We start from the raw sequence: 20,213 nt of genomic DNA, 5'->3' as shown, positions 1-20,213 counted from the left end.
CTCAAAATTAGGCTAGACTAGAGTTCCTGATTTCTAACACAAAAGCTTCTAAAAAATAGCCTTGGATCCAAAAATACTGTAGAGGATTTGGATTTTTCATTTTAGCTGAGGAAGCATGTTACATGACATGTAAATAATAAAGTATGTTTTGAGCATCAAAAGTGCTTTGATTAGTCAGAAATAACTCTTGCATAATACACAAATATGTGTCTCCATTTTTAGGAAGAATTTAAGGGAAGTTATATCAAGTAATCAAAGGTTGGCTAATTATTTTTATATCAGTATAATTGGTTAGATAAAATTGAACTGGTAAATACAGTTAACATCTAGCAAGACAGAATCTTCCCCTCTCCCCTTCTTTCTTTTTTATTGACTCAAACTAGTCAGTTGCTTTGGTTTTTGTTTCTTCAGCCAAACCAAGAATAAAGAACTATTTGTATTATTCAGGGAAGAACACGTTTATTACTTATTTTAATATGGTACAATCAGTTTTCCTCTTGCCTAATTAATACTTTTCTAGAGTTATGCAAATAAATGAAGAAAAGTATTTCTTTATTGACTGAATTATTTGGAGAATTGTGTCTTCTGATTTTTGCTGTGGAAGTAATCTAACAAATGTTCATAGTGTGATATTATGTGCCTTATGTTCTCTAATTTATCTTTGAAAATAGGTTAATAGTGATAGAGCATATAGCCATTCTTGAACTTAATATTAAATACTAATGTTATAAATATCTTGATAAAGTAGATAAAGGTCTATATTAGACCTTAAAACAATGGAACAAAAAACATTTTTAAGGAGTTACACTGTGTACCTCTGTTGTGCAGTTTGGCATTTGTTGTTGTGGTTTTGTTTGTAGGTCTGCTAGTGAAATGACAATTGATTTTTTTTTTTCCTATGAGGTACCGTTTCATTGTTTTATTTGTATTCTCAACCCCTAATTTAGCATCAGGCACTTGCTTAATAAATACTTGCTACTGGTTTGCCTGCTTCCTCTTTCCTACCTTTCTCCACCCCCTTCCCCCCATTCCCCCCCCCCCCACACTTGCATTGCTTCTCTTTATAAGTACCTGTCACATAGAAAGGGTTTTTAAAATTCTTTTTCATAACATGTAGAGGAAATTTTTTTTAAAATAACCTTTAAAAAAAACAAATACAAGCTGAATTTACCCCTTTAACATATATGCCACGAATCTTAAAAAAAAAAAAAAATTGTTTTGTTTTGTTTACTTTGAATTAGGCAGAAAGCTATGGTGGGAATATGGAATGGGAAGGAGACAAATAGAAATAAAAAATGTGAATGTAGACCTAAATTGTACACCTTTGCTTTGCCTTTTTGGATAGTTGACCATCAACTTTTGATTAAGGCAATAATTAAGTGTACCAGCATATTTAACAACTTTAAATATTTGTGATTTTTCTTCTATTAGTCTTAGTAGTTTATATAAGATAGAATAAGGATCCTTATTTTATTATCTCTGCTCTCTTGTTTCTAATAAATCACAAGAGATCAGGACTGACAGGATGACATAGTAACTCAATCTCTGAAGATAGAGATTTAACAGACACATTATTCACATTCTGAGTGATCACATTCTAGGCTAATTTGATCTGCTGACTAAAATGTTGTCCATAGTGTGAATATAATGAGAGTATATATTTTGATGGATTCTAAAAATGGCAGAGAGAGCACATTTTAACTTGGAATTTTCCATTGATTCTTTAACCTTAAGCTTCAGTTATAATAATAGTAGACTATAATTTCTACTTAATTCTGTTGAATTTATTATTTTAGAGATAATGTTGTATAGTTGAGAGCTAGACTTGGAGAAACATCTGGAATCAGTCCCTGTCTGTGATAGTTCTGTTTTATGACCCAGAAAACATTGCTTCTCTGTTTTGGGTAAACCTCTTGGACATAAATACTGTTATAAATTATGAGTTACCATATTTTAAACACCTCATGGATTCTTCGTGATTAATTCTGATTTCTGCCAAAAATAGAAATAAATCAGATATTCATTTTAATAAAAGAAAAAGATTTTGACATTATTAAGATCTCTTTCAAAAAGAATTGTATTTCTTTGGAGCAAAAGAGCCTAGAAGAATACTTCAAGTAGATAGATACTTCAGCAAAAAATAATATTGCATCACTCCTTTTAGAATAGTGTAAGTTCCTCAGGAAAACAATCAAAGCTCTTCACAATCTGACTTCAGCCTTCAGATTTCCATATCATTTCTTGTACCCTATCTATATTCCAGAAAGTCTTTTTCTTCAGATTCTATCTGAATCTTGCCTTTCCTTCCAGATACAGCATAAGTCTGTGAAACCTTCCACTTACAATATGAGTCAGCAAAACCTAGTCTATACCATTCATTTGTAACGGTATTAAAAAAAAAATTTTTTTTGTGGAACCTGTCTCTTCAGTGAATTGGATTGAAGTACTCTTGAAGATAGTGACCGTATCTTCTGCCTTGCTATATTTTCAGTGGTATATTTTCCCCTCCTTCATGCTTATTTCTCCAAAAAGTCCATTCCAAAACCTTGTTTACAATTGGAGGGAGAACTCATATCTGTAACATCAGACTGTGAATTTTGCAATTATATGCTTAGTAACTATTGAGAATTCTGTCATAAAACATTGGAATGGTGTTTCATCCTTTAAATGTAGTAATCATAGGATCATATATTTGCATCTAGTAGTACTTTATAAGGTTGTCTGGTCTAACTCCTTCATTACAATGATGAGGAAACTGAACTCCCCAGAGAGAGAAATCAAGAGGCTTGCTTAAGGTCAAAAATATCAGAACAGAGATTCAATTCTTCATGATATAAACTATTAAAGTATACAGAATTAGAATCAGAAAGTGATTTGGATTTGGGTCTGAACAGGACCTTGCCAGTTATTAGTTTTGTTATTAAACTTCATCTGTAAAATGGGCATAACAGTTTTTGAATGATCTCCTTCTACGTAATCATCAGCATAAAATGTTTTAAAAATACTCAGATACTTCATGAATTTATAATTAATATAGTGCTGTATAGTTATTGATGTTCATAATTGATTCTGAAAACTTCTTGACCAAATTCTACTCTGAGGCAAATAACACCGAGAGTAAGGTTATTCCATGGTAGAGATGCTTTTTAGGACCTGGTGCTGCTAACAGACTGTCCACTTTTCTTCGGGCTAGTTGTAGAAAAGCTCATCCCCAGTAGGATGTTACTTTGGTCATGATAATAAATGAAACAAATGAAAATATCAACTTAGTCCTTTGTGGGCCTTCCTTTCTGCTTCTCCAGTGATAGTGTCAGAATGGAAGAAAAGGAATCAGGGGATACCAAGGATCTTGTGGTTTTTAAAACATCTATTAAAGGGAAGGGCAACAACATTGAAAGAGCATTCATGTGCTACATGACATCTCATGGGTTTTAACTTGTCACATGTCAAAATATGTGGTCATGAATTCATGGATTCTCCTTGGAGATGTAATAAAAGAATTTCTTATTCTTCAATTTGTATCCAAAGGACAGAAGAAACATTTTTTCAAGGTGTTCTTAGTCATATCATATTTCAGTGTTATGTTAATTATTTTCAAAAGGACTACTATGAACATATAGCTGGTCAGTAACCTGAGGAGGAAGGAGTATGTGGAAAGGTTGTTAAGGCCTTCTAAATTAAATCAACATATACATTAAAAATAGATAACTTCAGCACAAAGGTGGACATAGAAGAGGAAAGAAAGAGATGAGAGAGACCAAAGCTTTAGAAGCCATATTCTTTTTTTTTTTTTTTAATAATTTTTTATTGATAGAACGCATGCCAGGGTAATTTTTACAGCATTATCCCTTGCATTCATTTCTGTTCCGATTTTACCCCTCCCTCCCTCCACCCCTTCCCCGAGATGGCAAGAGTCCTTTACATGTTGAATGGGTTGCAGTATATCCTAGATACAATATATGTGTGCAGAACCAGTTTTCTTGTTGCACAGGGAGAATTGAATTCAGAAGGTATAAATAACCCGGGAGGAAAAACATAAATGCAAGCAGTTTATATTCATTTCCAGTGTTCTTTCTCTGGGTGTAGCTGCTTCTGTCCATCTTTGATCAATTAAGGCTCTCTTTATCGAAGAGGTCCACTTCCATCAGAATACATCCTCAAACAGTATCATCATTGAGGTATATAATGATCTCCTGATTCTGCTCATTTCACTCAGCATCAGTTCATGTAAGTCTCGCCAGTCCTCTCTGTATTCATCCTGCTGGTCGTTCCTTACAGAACAATAATATTCCATAATGTTCATATACCACAATTTACTTAACCATTCTCCAATTGATGGACATCCTTTCATTTTCCAGCTTCTAGCCACTACAAACAGGGCTGCCACAAACATTTTGGCACATACAGGTCCCTTTCCTTTCTTTAGTATCTCTTTGGGGTATAAGCCCAGTAGAAACACTGCTGGATCAAAGGATATGCACAGCTTGATAACTTTTTGAGCATAGTTCCAAATTGCTCTCCAGAATGGCTGGATGTGTTCACAATTCCACCAACAATGTATCAGTGTCCCTGTTTTCCCACATCCCCTCCAACATTCCCCATTATCTTTCCCTGTCATTCTAGCCAATCTGACAGGTGTGTAGTGGTATCTCAGAGTTGTCTTAATTTGCATTTCTCTGATTAATAATGATTTGGAGCATATTTTCATATGTCTATAAATAGTTTCAATTTCTTCGTCTGAGAATTGTCTGTTCATATCCTTTGACCATTTATCAATTGGAGAATGGTTTGATTTCTTATAGATTAGGGTCAGTTCTCTATATATTTTGGAAATGAGGCCTTTATCAGAACCTTTGATTGTAAAAATGTTTTCCCAGTTTATTTTTTCCCTTCTAATCTTGTTTGCATTTGTTTTGTTTGTACAAAAACTTTTCAGTTTGATATAATCAAAATTTTCTGTGTTGTGGTCAATAGTGATCTCTAGTTCTTCTTTGGTCATAAATTCTTCCCTCTTCCACAAGTCTGACAAGTAAACTATCCTATGCTCTTCCAATTTATTTATCATCTCATTCTTTATGCCTAGATCATGAACCCATTTTGACCTTATCTTGGTGTACGGTGTTAAGTGTGGGTCAATGCCTAGTTTCTGCCATACTGATTTCCAATTTTCCCAGCAATTTTTGTCAAATAATGCATTCTTATCCCAGAAACTGGTGTCTTTGGGTTTGTCAAACACTATATTATTAAAGTTATTGGCTGTTTTGTCCTTTGAACCTAACCTATTCCATTGATCAACTAGTCTATTTCTTAGCCAATACCAGATGGTTTTAGTAACTGCAGAAGCCATATTCTTTATCTCAGAAGGCAGAGCCAGGATGATAAAGTAGCAAGATTAAGTACCCCCTCAGAAGAACTCCAAACAGATCAACAAAACAAACCAGTCCAAATCTTGTTTGTTAAATCTAAAAAAAGACACAGCAAATCACTTTTCCAGCTAACAGGGGAGAAGGGAGACAGAACTTTGGACACTACCAACAGGGACTGAGCAAGAGTTGGCCTCATGAGATCACTTCAGTGCAGGAAGGGGCTGTAGACTAGAGCAAGAGAGCTAGTTCCCAGATCTATCCAAGGCACTTCATGTTAAACAAAAACATTCCTAGAGCTACTTAGAAACTTTAAAGTTTAAATCCAAATGGGATTTTGGAGAAATATTAAAAAGGCATTGTAGAGGGAGTCTAATTAGACAGAAGACTTGAGAGTAGTTCTCTTATGACAATCTAAATGGAAGGATAAAAGGAGGGAAAGATGATTACAGTTGAGAGCTGGGGAGAAGAGAAAGGAAAGTTTGAGGGAAATTATCTCACAGGTTACACATGTAGAAGTCTATATAAAAAAGAGTATTTCGTGGAAGCAATTGGCACTTGAACCTCACTCATTTGAATTGGTCTAAGGAGGAAAGAATACATATAGACAGTTTGTCTATGTTATAGGGAATGAGGAATGGAGAGAAGGAATTTAGAGGGTATAGCATAGAGAGAGATTAATTTTAAGTAAAACAAATTCTAGTTAAAGGTGTACCAAAATATTTTTGGCAAAGAATTGGAATTTGAGGGGGTACCTATCAATTAGGGAAAGGCAAAATGAATTATAGTGTATAAATGTGTTGGCATATTATTTTCCTGTTAAGTTATATTAAAGAAGATGATTTCATTGAAATCTGGGAAGACATATGAACTGATATAGAATGAAGTGAGTAGAACCAAAACAATCTGTACAGTAACAACAATATTAAAAGACTCAGAAACTCCAATCAATGTAATGATCTGTCTCATAATTCCAGAAGTCTAATGATGAAACCTACTGTTTACTTCCTGATAGAGAAGTGAGAGACATGGAGCATTGTGTGTGTGTGTGTGTGTGTGTGTGTGTGTGTGTGTGTGTGTGCACGCGTGCGCACACACACACACACTCTTTCTCTGTCTCTTTTAAATAAAGCTAATGTGGAAGTTTGTTTTGCTTGACTATACATGTTTGTAATGGGATTTATTTTTCTTTCGTTCTCAGTTGGTATTTAGGGAGAGGCAAGAGAAAGAAGGTATATTTTTGTTAATTAAAAAAGGTTGATTTAAAAAATATATTCTACAACACATTAAATCTTTATAGCTGTGCAGTTGTCCAAAAGGTGTAGTAAATGTAAAATTCCACTGTAGTTATTTATTATTATTATTACTATAAAAATAATTTAGTAGAGAACAATGTCTTTATTCCTTGAAGCATAACAAAAATAATTTTACTCAAGTAATCTTCTGGTTATTAATATCAAAGAAACAGATGCATATTTACCAAAAGTGTTCTCTATTATCAAGGAGGATATTTAGAGGATTCCTTATAGCTAGTGAAGTCTTTCAGATGATCCTTTTTATAAATGACATTGTGTAGTTTCATCAAGCCCCAGAACATTACTAACCATCCTAAATGAAATCCCTAAATCCTCAAAAGAGGTCAACTTAACTATATATGCAATTAAAACAAGTATAGATGAAAAAATTTTATACATACTATGATTTGTACTTGAATGGAAAATTTATAGCTATGGTCCATCAATTCATCTATTTTGGACAGGCTCTGTAGATGACCCATGAACTGGATCAAGATTAAGAGAGGAGAAAGAAACTGAGTTGGATTAAATTTGGAAATTTTTCAGTGACTTAATGGTCCAGATACTCTCCTAAAACATAGGCACATCTCACTAACCTCAGTGTTAATGATGATCTATGACCTCAATTTGTAGAATACTGCATAATTGAAGTTGTGGTTAGTGGACAGTGAAGTTGGTGTGACTTGGCTTCTTGTATTGCCAGTAAAGAACTACTTAGGAGCAAGTGGTATAAAAGATTTCCAGGGAGATGAATGGACAGGCCCATCATACAGAAAGATGGAGAGCCTGTGGTCTTTGCTGGTGTTTGTGCAACATCAGGTGAATTGCTAGAAACTTCCCACTTATGTTGGGTGAAATTTTTATGAGGGTTTTATGGGATTAGAGTTGTACGAGATAAGAAGATATTGGTGCAGCATGATCTCCATGATTGCAGGAACTACTCACCTCACTAAGATCAGAGGTCTGAAGCAGTATCTCACCATGGAACTAGTTTCTCTGGTTCTTCCTTCATGGAAGGTTGTATGAATAGAATTTTAATCAAAAGACTAGCACTTTTCTTGGCCTCACCAGCACCAGTAATGGGGATAGGGACTAGACCTTTGATTTTATTGGTTTAGGGAACTTCCAGGGGAGGAAACTCCTTTACTAATAGAGATTGGGATCTAATCTTTGCCGTTTAGTCTTACAGAATTGTCCCAGCTGATCAATTAAATCACTTGCCTAAGGTCACATGCCAGTGCATGTCAGAAGCAAGGCTTGAATCTAGTCTTTGAGGCTGGCTCTCTGACTATGTCACATTTCGGTCTATCATCAGGAGGGAACATAACCAAATTGTTAGGGTAAGAGTGAGGTCTAACTACACATTCTCTTAGTTCATTAATATTGCAGATTATTTTAAAATCCACTAAGTCAAGAGCCTATCATAATGTATCTTGATTATTCTTGTGAGAAATCTTAGTATTGTATCCTATCTTTACAGGAATGATAGCAGCAGGATTTTTAATTGAAAAGATATTAAATATTTATGAGTCAGGGCTGTTTATATTGTCATTTAAAAATTCTTATTAAAATGTATCATGAAAATGTTTTAGTCATCTTTGCAAGCAAGCATATATACCAGGAATCATCACAAGATATTTTAGCTGGTAAAGATCCTTGAAGTATGTTATTAATGGAAATGATTGATTTGGTATCAGAAGGAATTGTTCCTTACTATCTTATAATTTACAGTCAGCAGTGAAGTGAACATGTGACAGGTAAAGCTGGTGAAATGCCATGAAGCATTTAAATGTGAAAGGAAACTGAAGTCTCCCGCCAACCTACTTTTCTGGTTTAATATAGAAAATAGTTGAGGAAAGTAATGTAATATTTTTAGATGCAATTCTTCATTTAATATGGGCATTAAGATATTTGTGGAAAAAATTCAAGCAGCATTTTTTTTTCACTGATATTGAACTTAGCTTAAGCTACTGAAATTTTATTCTTAGTCCACATCCTTAGTTTCTTTCATGTTCATTCTTACCCAACAGGTCAAATCAGCAAGCATTTATTAAGCAACTTCTATGTGCCAGATGTTGGAAATATAAAAAGAGGCAAAAAACAGTCCCTGTCTTCCCCAAAAACTCATATTCTAATGGGGGTAGAGGGAGGCAACAGGCAAACAATTACATACAATGTATATACAGCATAAATTGGAAATAATCACAGTAGGAAAGTACTAACATTAAGAATGACTGGGAAAGGTTTCTTGTAGAAAATAGGATTTTAACAAAGACTTAAAAAAAAGTCAGGAGGTAGATATGGAGAGGGAAAGAATTTCAAGCCATAGGAAACATCCAGAGAAAATGTAAAATCTAGAGATGAAGTTTTTGTGTAAGGAATGGAAAGGAGACCAGAGTCACCTATCAGATAAGAGAGGACATGTCTAAGTGTAAAAAAGACTGGAATGATAAGTTTTTACCATTTACCAGACAATTTTTAAAAGGCTTTAAAGCCAAAGGATTGATTTTATATTCGCTCCTGAAGCAGTTGGGAGATACTGGAATTTATTGAATTATTTATTGAAGTAACCTGCTTAGACTTAGTTTTGGGAAAGCACTTTGATAGCTACCTGGAGAATGGACTAGAATTGAAGCAGGAAGGCCAGTCAGAAAGCTATTAACAATAGTATTATAATAGGTGTAACATGCTGAAGGCCTGAACCAGGGTGGTGGCAGTGTCAGAAGTAGAATCAACAGGTCTCGGTAACAGATTGAACACAAGGGTGAGAAAGAATAAATGACCAAAAAAGTACATTTAAGTTGTGAGTCCTAGTGATATGTAGGATGGTGGTGGTCTTGAAAGTAATAGGGCAATTAGAAAAAGGGGGGAAAGGGTAGGGGGAAAGTTCACTTTGGATTTGTTGAGTTTAATAAATCAGTGGGACGGTTAGTTTGAGATACCCAGTAGTCAGTTGGAGATAAGAGATTGGATGTTAAAAAAGAGATTAGGGTTGGTTAAACTGATCTGAGAATCATCTGCACCAAGCTCTTCAAAAGTGATATCTCATTGTGACAAGCATTACCATGGAAACAAGCAATTTTTCATTAGCTTTCTAAAATCTTTGTCTTTTTGGTGTTAGAATTGAAAGGTTGCATTATTCAGAGTCCCTCCAAAATCTGTGTTTTATATATGTATGTATACATACATAACATATGTATATTGTGCTTATTCACATTAAAAATAACACAGTTTGTATCATATACTCAGGTTTTATTTTATAGTTAAGAGGAAAGTATGGTTTAAATTTGGGCCAATTTTAAGTGATGGGATCTTATATAGAGAGATGGCTGGGGCACACAGTATTCTAAGAGCTAGAGGGGACTTTCTTTTTAGAAAGTTTTGACAAATATATCTCCTCGCAGTCCAAAAACGGGCAAGACCAACCAGTAATAATGAAATCCTAAAAATTCTGTACATTTTTTCCTTGCATAACATTTACTACAGAACCTTGCATATTAAGATGTGTTTATTATAAAAATGAAAATAGAATATTTGCAATGCTGCTTAAATATATTTTTCCCTTTCAAGCCAGACTCCTAGAAAATCATCTGTAATTATTACTTCAGATTTTTTTATCACCTATTCTCTTCTCAGTCCTTACCAAAAGTTTCTTTTCTTCACACCACTTAGATTGCTCTTTTCAATAATCTCTCTAATTACTAAATGTAATTTTTTTTCTCTTTTCTACCCTATTTTACTTTGAACTTTTTATTTCTCCCTTGGTAATAAAATTGTATTTTTCTGATTTTTTTACTTTTGATCCCACTCAAACTTTTTACCAAAGCATTATTTATCTCCCACACACTGTTTATAGGGTGCCCTGACCTGGAACTTTTTCAGTTTCTTGTCATCTACTCTCTTGATTCAGTTATCATCTTTACATAGCTTTATCATTTCATATTCATTAGCTCCCAAATTTAACTCATTTTCTTGCATTTCTCTTTTACTTTACCAGTTGTCTGCTAGAGAGCATCATCTCATTGTTCCATCAATATTTCCAAATAAGTTTGCAAGTCATCATCTTTCACATTCATTCTCTTTTCTTTGTTCATTCACTACTTTCATTCAGAACTTCTTGACCGCTCCCCCTGAATTATTGAAATTAACCTGGTTGGACTTCCTGTTGTTTCTTACTTCCCCTCCTATGTGCTCACCACAGTCTAGAATTTAAGTTCCTGCCCCTATCTTGTGAGATGATTTAATATTAATATTGTTCTCTATTGCTTCAGTCAAATCAAGTTACTAAATGTTCCTGGTAGTTTGTTTTCTCTCTCCCATTCCTATGCGTTTGCACAAACTTCTACCACTCATACTTGTAATGTACTTCCTCATTACTACCTTTATTTTCTTCCAAGACACAGTATAGGTGCTACCTTCTACTACAAGCTAATTTAGCTACTTAGCACCCAGTTAGGGTTCTCTCCCTTCTGAAATTACCTTTTTATTTACTTATCTCTGTACATGTTGTATTTCCTCATAGAATTGCAGTCTTTTGGGAGTTGGAGATGTTTAATTTTTGTCTGTATAACCCAGGGTCTGACACAGAACATAAGTTTTAACAAATGTTTATTTTGTTAAACCTTTAGAGGTGTATTCTTTTATAGAGAGTCACTTCTGTTAGTATTAATTTCTTTTGGACTGAACCTGTTATTTATTAGTATAGAGAACTTCCAGAGCTGTCTGAGGCCCTGAGCAGATGAGCAGAGCCAATGTGCACCAGAAACAAGTCTTAAACTCAGATTTTCCTGATTTTCAAGCCACTTCCTTATTCACTATATCACAGTTCTTCTCATCTGTTTCACACTATACCAAAAACAGGAAGGAAGGAAAAAGGAAGGGAGAAGGGCAGAAAGAAAAAGAAATCCTTCTTGAAGTAGGTTAGAAAAATATATAAAAATTCAAGAGGATTGTAACATCAGTTCAAACTCTAAAAATCATAGAAATTGATAATTTTTTATGGGTAAAAAGGGTAATATTGTCAAATGAATCTTTCCTAAATTACATTAAGGAGCTATGATTTCATTATTGTAGATAACACTTTCCACTTTTGCACAATGTAATCCCTCAACATTAGTTAGGTGGATTGACAAGTTTACATGGTCCCCAAAACATTGACCACCTGCTGTCTAACCTTTTGATAATGATCTTTTCCAAACTTAGGTAGTCCCATTCTCAGACAACAGATATGTTGTCTATTCCTGGGTCTGGATGTTTCCCAGTACATCAGCCCAAAGGTTGTCCTGACATAGCCTTCAAGAACATAAGTTTATCTTCATGCCACGCTGGAGACTAGTGTAGAACTTTAGTAGAAATACTAGAATCTATAAAGCACAAATTACTTGTCATAGGAAATGACTCCATTGTTTTGTATGATTGAACTCTGGGGAATACATTTTAAACTGCTAGCTGGCAGTTATATCATATATGTCTCATATGAGCTTGAGCTAAAATACTTGTTACCTTCACTGCTCCATGTAATAATACCTTTGTTGAGAAATATAAACAAACCTTAATCCTTGTGGATTTTGGTCACAGGAAGTGGTATTACATTTTCTAGGCTGCATTTTGAAACATAACTCATGTATTATTGTGGTCTAAATGAAGAAGATTGTGAAAGGGAACTCAATTGAAGTTTCTGTTACTGGTTAGAACTGTAATAACTAAGTACAGTAAAAACAAAAACAAAAAACTCCTATTCATCATTTGTTAGCTAACCCTCCATCCTTTTTTAGTTTAATTTGTAGAAGTGTTTAGACAGTAACCACACAATCCATTGCCAGGTCCATATTCAAAGGCTTCCAGCTTGGAAATATATAGTACTTGGAGTCCTTGCATTATCCAAATTAGACCTAGGATAGTTATAACATCTTTAACAAGTAGGTTTGTTTTTAGTTAAGTGAATAAACATTTATTTTAAGGCACTATGTAAGAATATAAACAAAAAAAAGAAATAGTTCCTACTTTTTTTTGGGGGGGGAGAGATAAGGTAATTGGGGTCAAGTGACTTCCCCATGATCACATAGCTAGTAAATATGTTTGAGGCCAGATTTGTACTTGGGTCCTCCTGACTCCAGGTATAGCCCTCTCTTCCTTGTGCCATCATCTAGCTACCCCAAAACAGTTCTTCCTTTCAAGGAGATTACATTCTATCTGAGAAGACATGTCTATACATAAGTGTATATATATATAATAAATATAAAGTTAATGCAAGATAGTTTAGGAAAGTATTAGGATAGTTAGGAAAGATCCCTACAAGTGGAGGGATCAGAAGAAATGTGGAGGGAAGGTAATGCTTGAGGTACATTTAGGAGAAAGAGAGGGGTTCTGTGAGGTGGAGGAAGGAGTACTTCCCTATCATGAAGGATATCCAGTGAAAGACATGGACCCAGGAGATGGGGAGAGCCTGCTCATTGGGAGGGAACCTTATGTTGGCTTGGCTGGGCCACAGATTGCAGAAAGGAAGGTAATATGTCAGAAGGCTGCAGAGAGGGAGTGGACCCAGACTGTGAGGAGCTTAACAGGGGAGTTTGTGTTTTGTCCTAGAGGCAAACAGGAGGGACGGAGCCAGATCTACACTAAAGGAAAGCACTTGGGCAACTGAGTGGAAGGGAGAGAGATTTGGGTTAAGGAAGTAATTTTTAAGAGTTTGTATAGTGATGCAGGCCCAAACTAAGATTGCTGTATAAGGAAAGAGAAGGCATAGGATATAAAAGATATGTGGAGGATAAGGTAGAGTGAGGAGTTGATTATGAATTTGAAAGACTGGAAGAGTGGTGGTACCTTTCAAATTTCAATGTTGCAGGTTGCCAAAGGGGGTGGGGTGATGAGAAAGATGTTTTATTTTGGACATATTGAGTATGTCATACATCTAATAAGCAGTTGAGCCTAGAACTAAGGGAAAAAATGGGCTTGATCTATGACTTGTATCTGTAGAGATTTTAATTAAACTCATAGGAGTGGAGGTCACTGAAAGCCAGGGTGTGGAAAAAGAAAAGGGACAAGACAGTCTTGGAGCAGCATCTGTAAGTATAGTTTGCCTTAAATTTAGTGCTTCCTTCTGAGAATATCTCCATTTTATTTTGTATGGTTGGTTGGTCCATACTCAGAGGTCCAAAATGACATCACTATGTTAGAGTCAAGTTATAGTGTGTCCAACTGTGGCTGACCAGAGCAATATGAGTTTGGAGTGCTCTACTACAAGTTGGGCCCAAATACTCCACGTAAACATTTGGGGTGAACTTGCTAAATTTGTGCATCTCACATTTCTTTTGAGCTGCTGCAATTCTTCTTTGCTACTAGAGCACAGCACCTTTGATGCAGGCACACCATCCTGGGCAGTTCTTAGCTAGCATCTTCATACATTGCAGTCAGTTCCAATGTTCTTGATTTTGCATATATATTTCGCACACAATATTTTTGCATATTGTCTTTCTGACTGAATTACCTAAGAATGATTATTTTTTGCCTTTTTAATCTCTATTATTTAACACACTGCCTTTGACATAGTAGTTGCTCAGTAAAAGTTTGTTGACTGACTGATTTTTATTTATTACCTTCTAAAGTTTAGAAGAATATATCTAATGACCAATGAAATGTAACTGAAGTGTAGGTGAGGGTTTATTATTGGCAGTTGTTATGTTTCAGAACTTGTACTCCTTTTTAAAGCAGTTACTTCTCTTTTATGATGAGGTACCAGAGTGGGATTTGAACTGTCTGTATTGTATATTTTATTTTGGTTGCCAGTTAATGCTGCTTAGATACTTAGATGCTATCGTAGTTTTAAAAAAAAAAAAAAGAAAGAAAGAAAGAAAGAAATTCTGAGAGTTCAAACTTAGGCTTCCATGAAGCTCAGGTTATTAATTTATGATTTCCAGAAGTTTGGATCTTTGTGAATATGAGTACATATATATGTGCTTGCACATTCTGAGCTTTTTTAGAGACTAGAGGTCCCTTGACATTTTGGGAATTTTTAAAACTTATCTTTAAATGTAGACCTATTCTAGCATGGTTCTGTAGGGCCCAATTCAACCTTCAACCCTAAAAGTTGGTTGGAATCAAATTCACAACTTCAGATCTGTACCAAAACTAACATCTTTCTGGATGGCTTATAGAGATTAGCCTAATGCCAAGGAAAACCCCTTTAAATTTATTATATACTTATGTTTATAGTAATAGAAAGAGGAGAACAGGGTGCTGTTTTCCTAGGCATTCTCTTAATTTAACATTTCATGCATCCATTTTTATCCATATTGATATTCCTTCTATCACTACAAGTTTCTAAGCTAATGGTTCTCAATTATCCCAGGGATTCCTCATTACTTCATGAAGAAAATGGAGGCCCTCTTTTGAGCCTCTGTAGAAAAAAGTTCACTACAACTGAAGGTGCTTCATCTATTTTGGAACTGCCCAAATCTCTGGCCATATGGGAGCTGGGTTACTATAATCCCTAGGAGTGCACTGTCAGGAAACTGGCTCATTAAAATTTAATTCAAACTCTCCTACTGTGCCAGCGATTCAATGGCCCAATTCCTAGCCCCAAGTATTCTCTTTATATCTATATCCTTGGCAGACAAGATAAGTGATGGCTCAGTTGAGTTGTAGTCAGTCATTGATGTCTACTGGGAAACTTTGCGAAGATGCAAGGGACCCACCTTCAGTAGCTACTGTAGTTAGTGACAACTATCCACCATGGAAGATCCCTCCTTGTTTTTTATGGAGGTTTTTGCTGCCAATTTTGCATTTGGGGCTTTTCTGATCTTTCCATCATTTTGCTATGAAAATTCAAATAGGAAAAGGAATTTTTTGGCTCTGAATAGTGAGCTTCTAGATAGGTATGCAGTCTAAAGCAGCTCTGAAGATATAGCCAAGAAGTTTCCAGCTAGTGCCCCTGAGAAACCTAAGAAAGAAGATCCATTTGACGGGGACTCAGGGCAAAAATTCTCAAATCCTAATAGACTTGTGATCAGTAGCAGGGTAACTGAAGACAGTGATGAGGGGGAAAAGGTTACGAGAAAGAGGAAGAGGAATCAGGAGACAACTTTGATGATAAAAGACCTGGTGAAAAAAGAACAGTATTGGCTGCCATTGTGAGCACAGAGTGTTTGAAAGGAATGAAAAAGACAATGAGACTGACTAATGCTCAAAAATATCTTCCAAACCCGGGTGGCAAACTTCGAAAGAATTTAAGAACCTTTTGTCTAACTTAAAGCAGTGGAACCAAAAAATAAAATAAAATTGACAACCCATTATCATTTCAACACTATAAGATTTTGAAATTAAATAAATGTTACATGAATAATTGGCTACAAATGACCAGCTGTAGTTCTGACATTTTAAGAAGAGTTCTGTCCTGTTTAAAATAGCCTATTCTGGTATTCTGGCTGGTGAGTGAGTTATTCCAGCCCTTTAATGACCATCACCATCCCCTTCCCCAGTCTTTTATTGCCTGCCAAATAATTTGGGAATTTCTTAGAATGCCCTCTCCCATCCTTCTCTTGTTGAAACTTTTCCTACCCTTAAAAGCCCAGCTAAAAAGTGACAGTTTCTCTGTTAAGTCTACTCTGAATTTTCCTTCCTTTGAACTTTTTAATTTATTAATGTATTTGGTATTATCATTATATAGTTGTCACTTAAACTCCTAGAACAAGGATTACATCTTATTTCCCAGAGCTTGATACAGCACCGACTCATCATAGGTGCTAAATAAATAATGACTGGATTTGAAAAAGAAAGCAGTGAATTCTTCACCACTGAAAATGTGGGGGTTACATGAGTGTCCATCAAGCATCATGGTCGTGATTCCTGTGATTCGAAATAAACCTAGTAGCAGAAAGACCTTAACTGATGCCATGACCTGGTATATAAAATGCAGTAATAACATCTCACATTTATTTAAAGCAGATGTCATGTGTCTGCACTTTACAAATGAGGAAAATTAATTTTAAGCTCCCCTTCAAACTGGGGTCTGGGCTAGGATCTGAGCCAGACATTTTACTCCATAGTTCATAGCTAACTATAATACCATATCAAAATTGAATCGAAATGCCTCAGAAGAGAACAAGCATTTCACACATGTAAAGTGCTTTCTGCAATTTAAATGCTCACTTGAATATAGAAGCACTTTCTTTACTCAAAACATGACCAAGCTCTGCTATAGGGGAATCCAGTGCCAAAATCGTGAATCACACTAAAAAAGTAATCAAACTGAAGATGAGAGATATTGCAGAGAGATCATCTTCACTAAAAGAGCCACATGCAGAATAAGAGGTAAGAAAACCAGGAGAGTCTTTTTCATACATGGACTAACTGACCAAAAGAAAGAAGCATTTGTATACCTCATCCTTTAATTCATTAGGATTTGATTTTTTAAAAATTAGAGCGAGACTATATATCTGCTATGATTCTGGGTATGTACTGCAAGAGTGTGAATGACCCCTTTAGTCATAAGTTTAAATACAGGGAATGGAAGAGCCTGAATTTATGTCCTTACAAAAAGAATTGCCTGATCCAAAGTGGTTTCTTGTATACCTTCCTAAAATGGCTTGACTCCTCCTTTCTATTTCTGATGCCTCCAGCCTGAGAGGCATCCCTTAATACAGTAAGCTTATTTCAGTCTTGTAGAGATGACTTGAGCCAAGATTTAGAAAAGGGAATGGAGATTCTACAGAATAGCCATAAAATGATAATTCAAGACTTTAGGAAAACTTGTAAAAAGGTATTTTCTCTTTCCTGGTACTTATTGGCACCCCTAAGTATGTATTTTTCATGTGTTCCTTTTGTCAGCTAGTATTACAACAGCTGTAATCTAACAGGATTTTAAAAGACTGTACACCTTACTACCTTCCATTTTTGCTGGGAGTTTTTTGGAAGAGTTTTTGGCCATATACTGTATCTGTTTCTGTAGGATTAGTGCCATAATTTTCCCTTTCCTATTCTCACATCCTTGAAAAAATCTATTACAGGGTGTATAATACCACTTATCAAAAATGGGAGATTTCTAGATAAGACCATTCAGCAATAAATAGTAAATGGAACTGAACATGATTTAACCCAGGCAGCTCTGATGAGGCTGTATTGTATTGATTTGGCCTAATCATATACAAGGGCTCTTTTTGGATACCCAGCCCTGAGAATCTCTTAGAAGCTGTGCTTTTATAGAAAAGAATGCTCTATTTGCCTTGAAATTTGCCTGCTACCTAGCTTCAGTGTTGGGGTTTATAGCCATTTCGGGTCTGCCAATCAATACAGATTTATTAAATAATTAGTATATGAAGCCACTATTTATGATAGGCTCTAGTAATACAAATATATAGTACTCTTGCATTGTCAGAAACTACATATTGACAGTTTACCCTCTTTAAATGATATCTCTCCTGTATATAACTTGTTTTATATGTTTTGTTTGAATATCGTCAACCTCATTAGACTGCTCTTTGAAGGCAGGAAATGTCTTTGACCTCTTTTTGTATCCTCAGTCCTTAGCATAGTGCTTGGCACATAAGTAGGGACTTAATTGTTTATTGAATGAATACAAAATAAAATACAAGATAATTGTGTTTTTGGAAGATCATTGACCTACCTCTTGGAGATTGTACTTTGTTCTTCAAACAGTGGGTAGAAAGCTGGATGGGGAAATGATAAAAGACCTGAGATCTGAGCCTCAGATATTCGCTATGTTTGGCCCTGTTTGTGTCACTTTAACCTTTCAATTTATCTCAAGTGTCAAGTTTATGGAAGAGGAGTTCTTCCTAGGGGAACCACCTGCTAGTGGCTGCTGGGATCTAATTCTGACCAGCAGAATAGATCACTTCATGTGAGTGGATAACAATGCAAGGAGATTGAGGCAGTTGCATTTTCTTTCTTCCTCTTCCCTCTTGCCTCTAACTTATTTCACTCCCAATCCACAAGCAGCAAGCAACATCAGTAAAGGCTGATTTGCAATTCCGTAATTCACACCTGTGGGGGCTTTGACCTGCCCCTTCACAGGTAGGTGTGGTCCTGAAATTCTGTAGAATAAGGTAAGCTGGGCCTTTGTCTAGTACAAGAGGAAACCCTATTCCCCATGTCCTAGCATAAATTGTTTTTAAGCCAACATATTACTTACAAAATCATCCTTTTGTTGCTTTCTCAGGTTTAATACTTTTTTTCTCCTTTAGGGAAAAATTAAAAATTGGATGTTGTCAGCTGGCCCAGATGGAGTACACCATGCAGCAGTGTAATGCCTCTGTCTATATGGAAGCCAAAAATCGGGGATGGTCTGAAGATATGCTCAACTACAGGACTTGTTAAATGTTTTCTTCCTTAATCCTTTATATGAGTTGGACTAGTTGAAATAACAGTATAATGTAGTTTTTGTTTTGTTGTGGAGTCTTTTGAGCCAAACCCAAAATTGGATCAAGAACAGTCCTCAGGTTTTCATGTTTGACTGCCTTTTCCTGAAACAAACAAACAAACAGCCAAGACCTGAAAAAAGCTTAGTACTTAGGTCATGGGATAAATGTTTTTTACTGTGCAAGTTCGGTTCTTTTGGAGTCAACATTTCCCATTCCTCTTATCCCTAGATTATACAGATGGGATGATGTGGCTGTTGAGCACTCTTCTCATTTTGAACTTGTCCTTAAGTCAGGTTATATTGACACAGTTGTGGGACTAGACACATAAGAACCAATCCCAGTATGGCCACATCCTACAAACTGAACTTCAGCCACTGGACTGTTTTGAGCTGGATTTACCCTGCAGGCCAGGGGACTAATACACATTTTGATGTAGCCTTTAATATGTAAATCTTCAGTTATGACCGAAAACTTTTATTTTGGGGTCATTTTGCTGCTTTCAGTTCCTACACTATGGCATCAAAGTTAAGCTGCAATGCAACTCTACCTCTTGCATCCTTTATTTCTAGAAGAGGATTTGTGTGTTTCCCTGAAATGCAACTCTGCCCTAGTTTATAGTTTTAGCAGTGTTAGCTCCTGGCTGAAACTCAACATTTAGTCTTCTGCATTATTCATTTGTACAATGAAATTAATTAGAAATGTACTCTACATTTGGTAACAAATCCAACTTAGGCATTATATTCTAAATACATATGTCTTATTTATTTTAGAAAAATTAAATAAAAATTTTTTTTTGAGTAAATTGAAGTGTTTCTTGCTTTACTTGACTTTCAAAGAAGTTGAGAGATTGGAAGAGATCTTAAATTTCTAGTTAGGGTAGCTCGTAAACGTTTCCACTCCAAATACCCAGTTTGTATACTTAATGGAAGTGGCTGACAGTTCTCATTAACTTGAAAATACTTAAAAGCTATGCAGCACCTGAACATACAAGACAGACAGCATAGTTGAGGTCCATCACCATGATATGGAAGTCAGACAATACAAGGTTACTGGACCACAATCATAGACAATTTTATGTAATCAATCTGAATATTATTGTAATACAGATTTGAATCCTAGTTTGGTTACCACCTGTATATTTTTTGGGCAAGTCATTTTAAATGCTATGAATTTAAGTATTT

General features: G+C 35.4%; 1 protein-coding gene across 2 annotated transcripts in view; it reads left to right on the top strand.

The window, feature by feature from the left end:
* SWT1 (SWT1 RNA endoribonuclease homolog) overlaps nucleotides 1-19,834 on the top strand; it is a 133,615-nt gene extending 113,781 nt beyond the window's left edge. For both annotated transcript variants that reach the window (XM_051998777.1, XM_051998778.1), the window contains exon 19: nucleotides 18,856-19,834. In XM_051998777.1, the coding sequence (XP_051854737.1) occupies nucleotides 18,856-18,988 (133 nt within the window). In that variant the 3' untranslated portion in view covers nucleotides 18,989-19,834. The remainder of the gene's footprint in view (nucleotides 1-18,855) is intronic.
* The last annotated feature ends 379 nt before the right edge of the window (nucleotides 19,835-20,213 follow it).

This window comes from Antechinus flavipes, chromosome 4 (assembly GCF_016432865.1).
Source record: "Antechinus flavipes isolate AdamAnt ecotype Samford, QLD, Australia chromosome 4, AdamAnt_v2, whole genome shotgun sequence".
Taxonomy (NCBI): Eukaryota; Metazoa; Chordata; class Mammalia; order Dasyuromorphia; family Dasyuridae; genus Antechinus; species Antechinus flavipes.
Note: the sequence above shows the minus strand (reverse complement) of the source record. Positions and strands in the feature narration are given on the sequence as shown.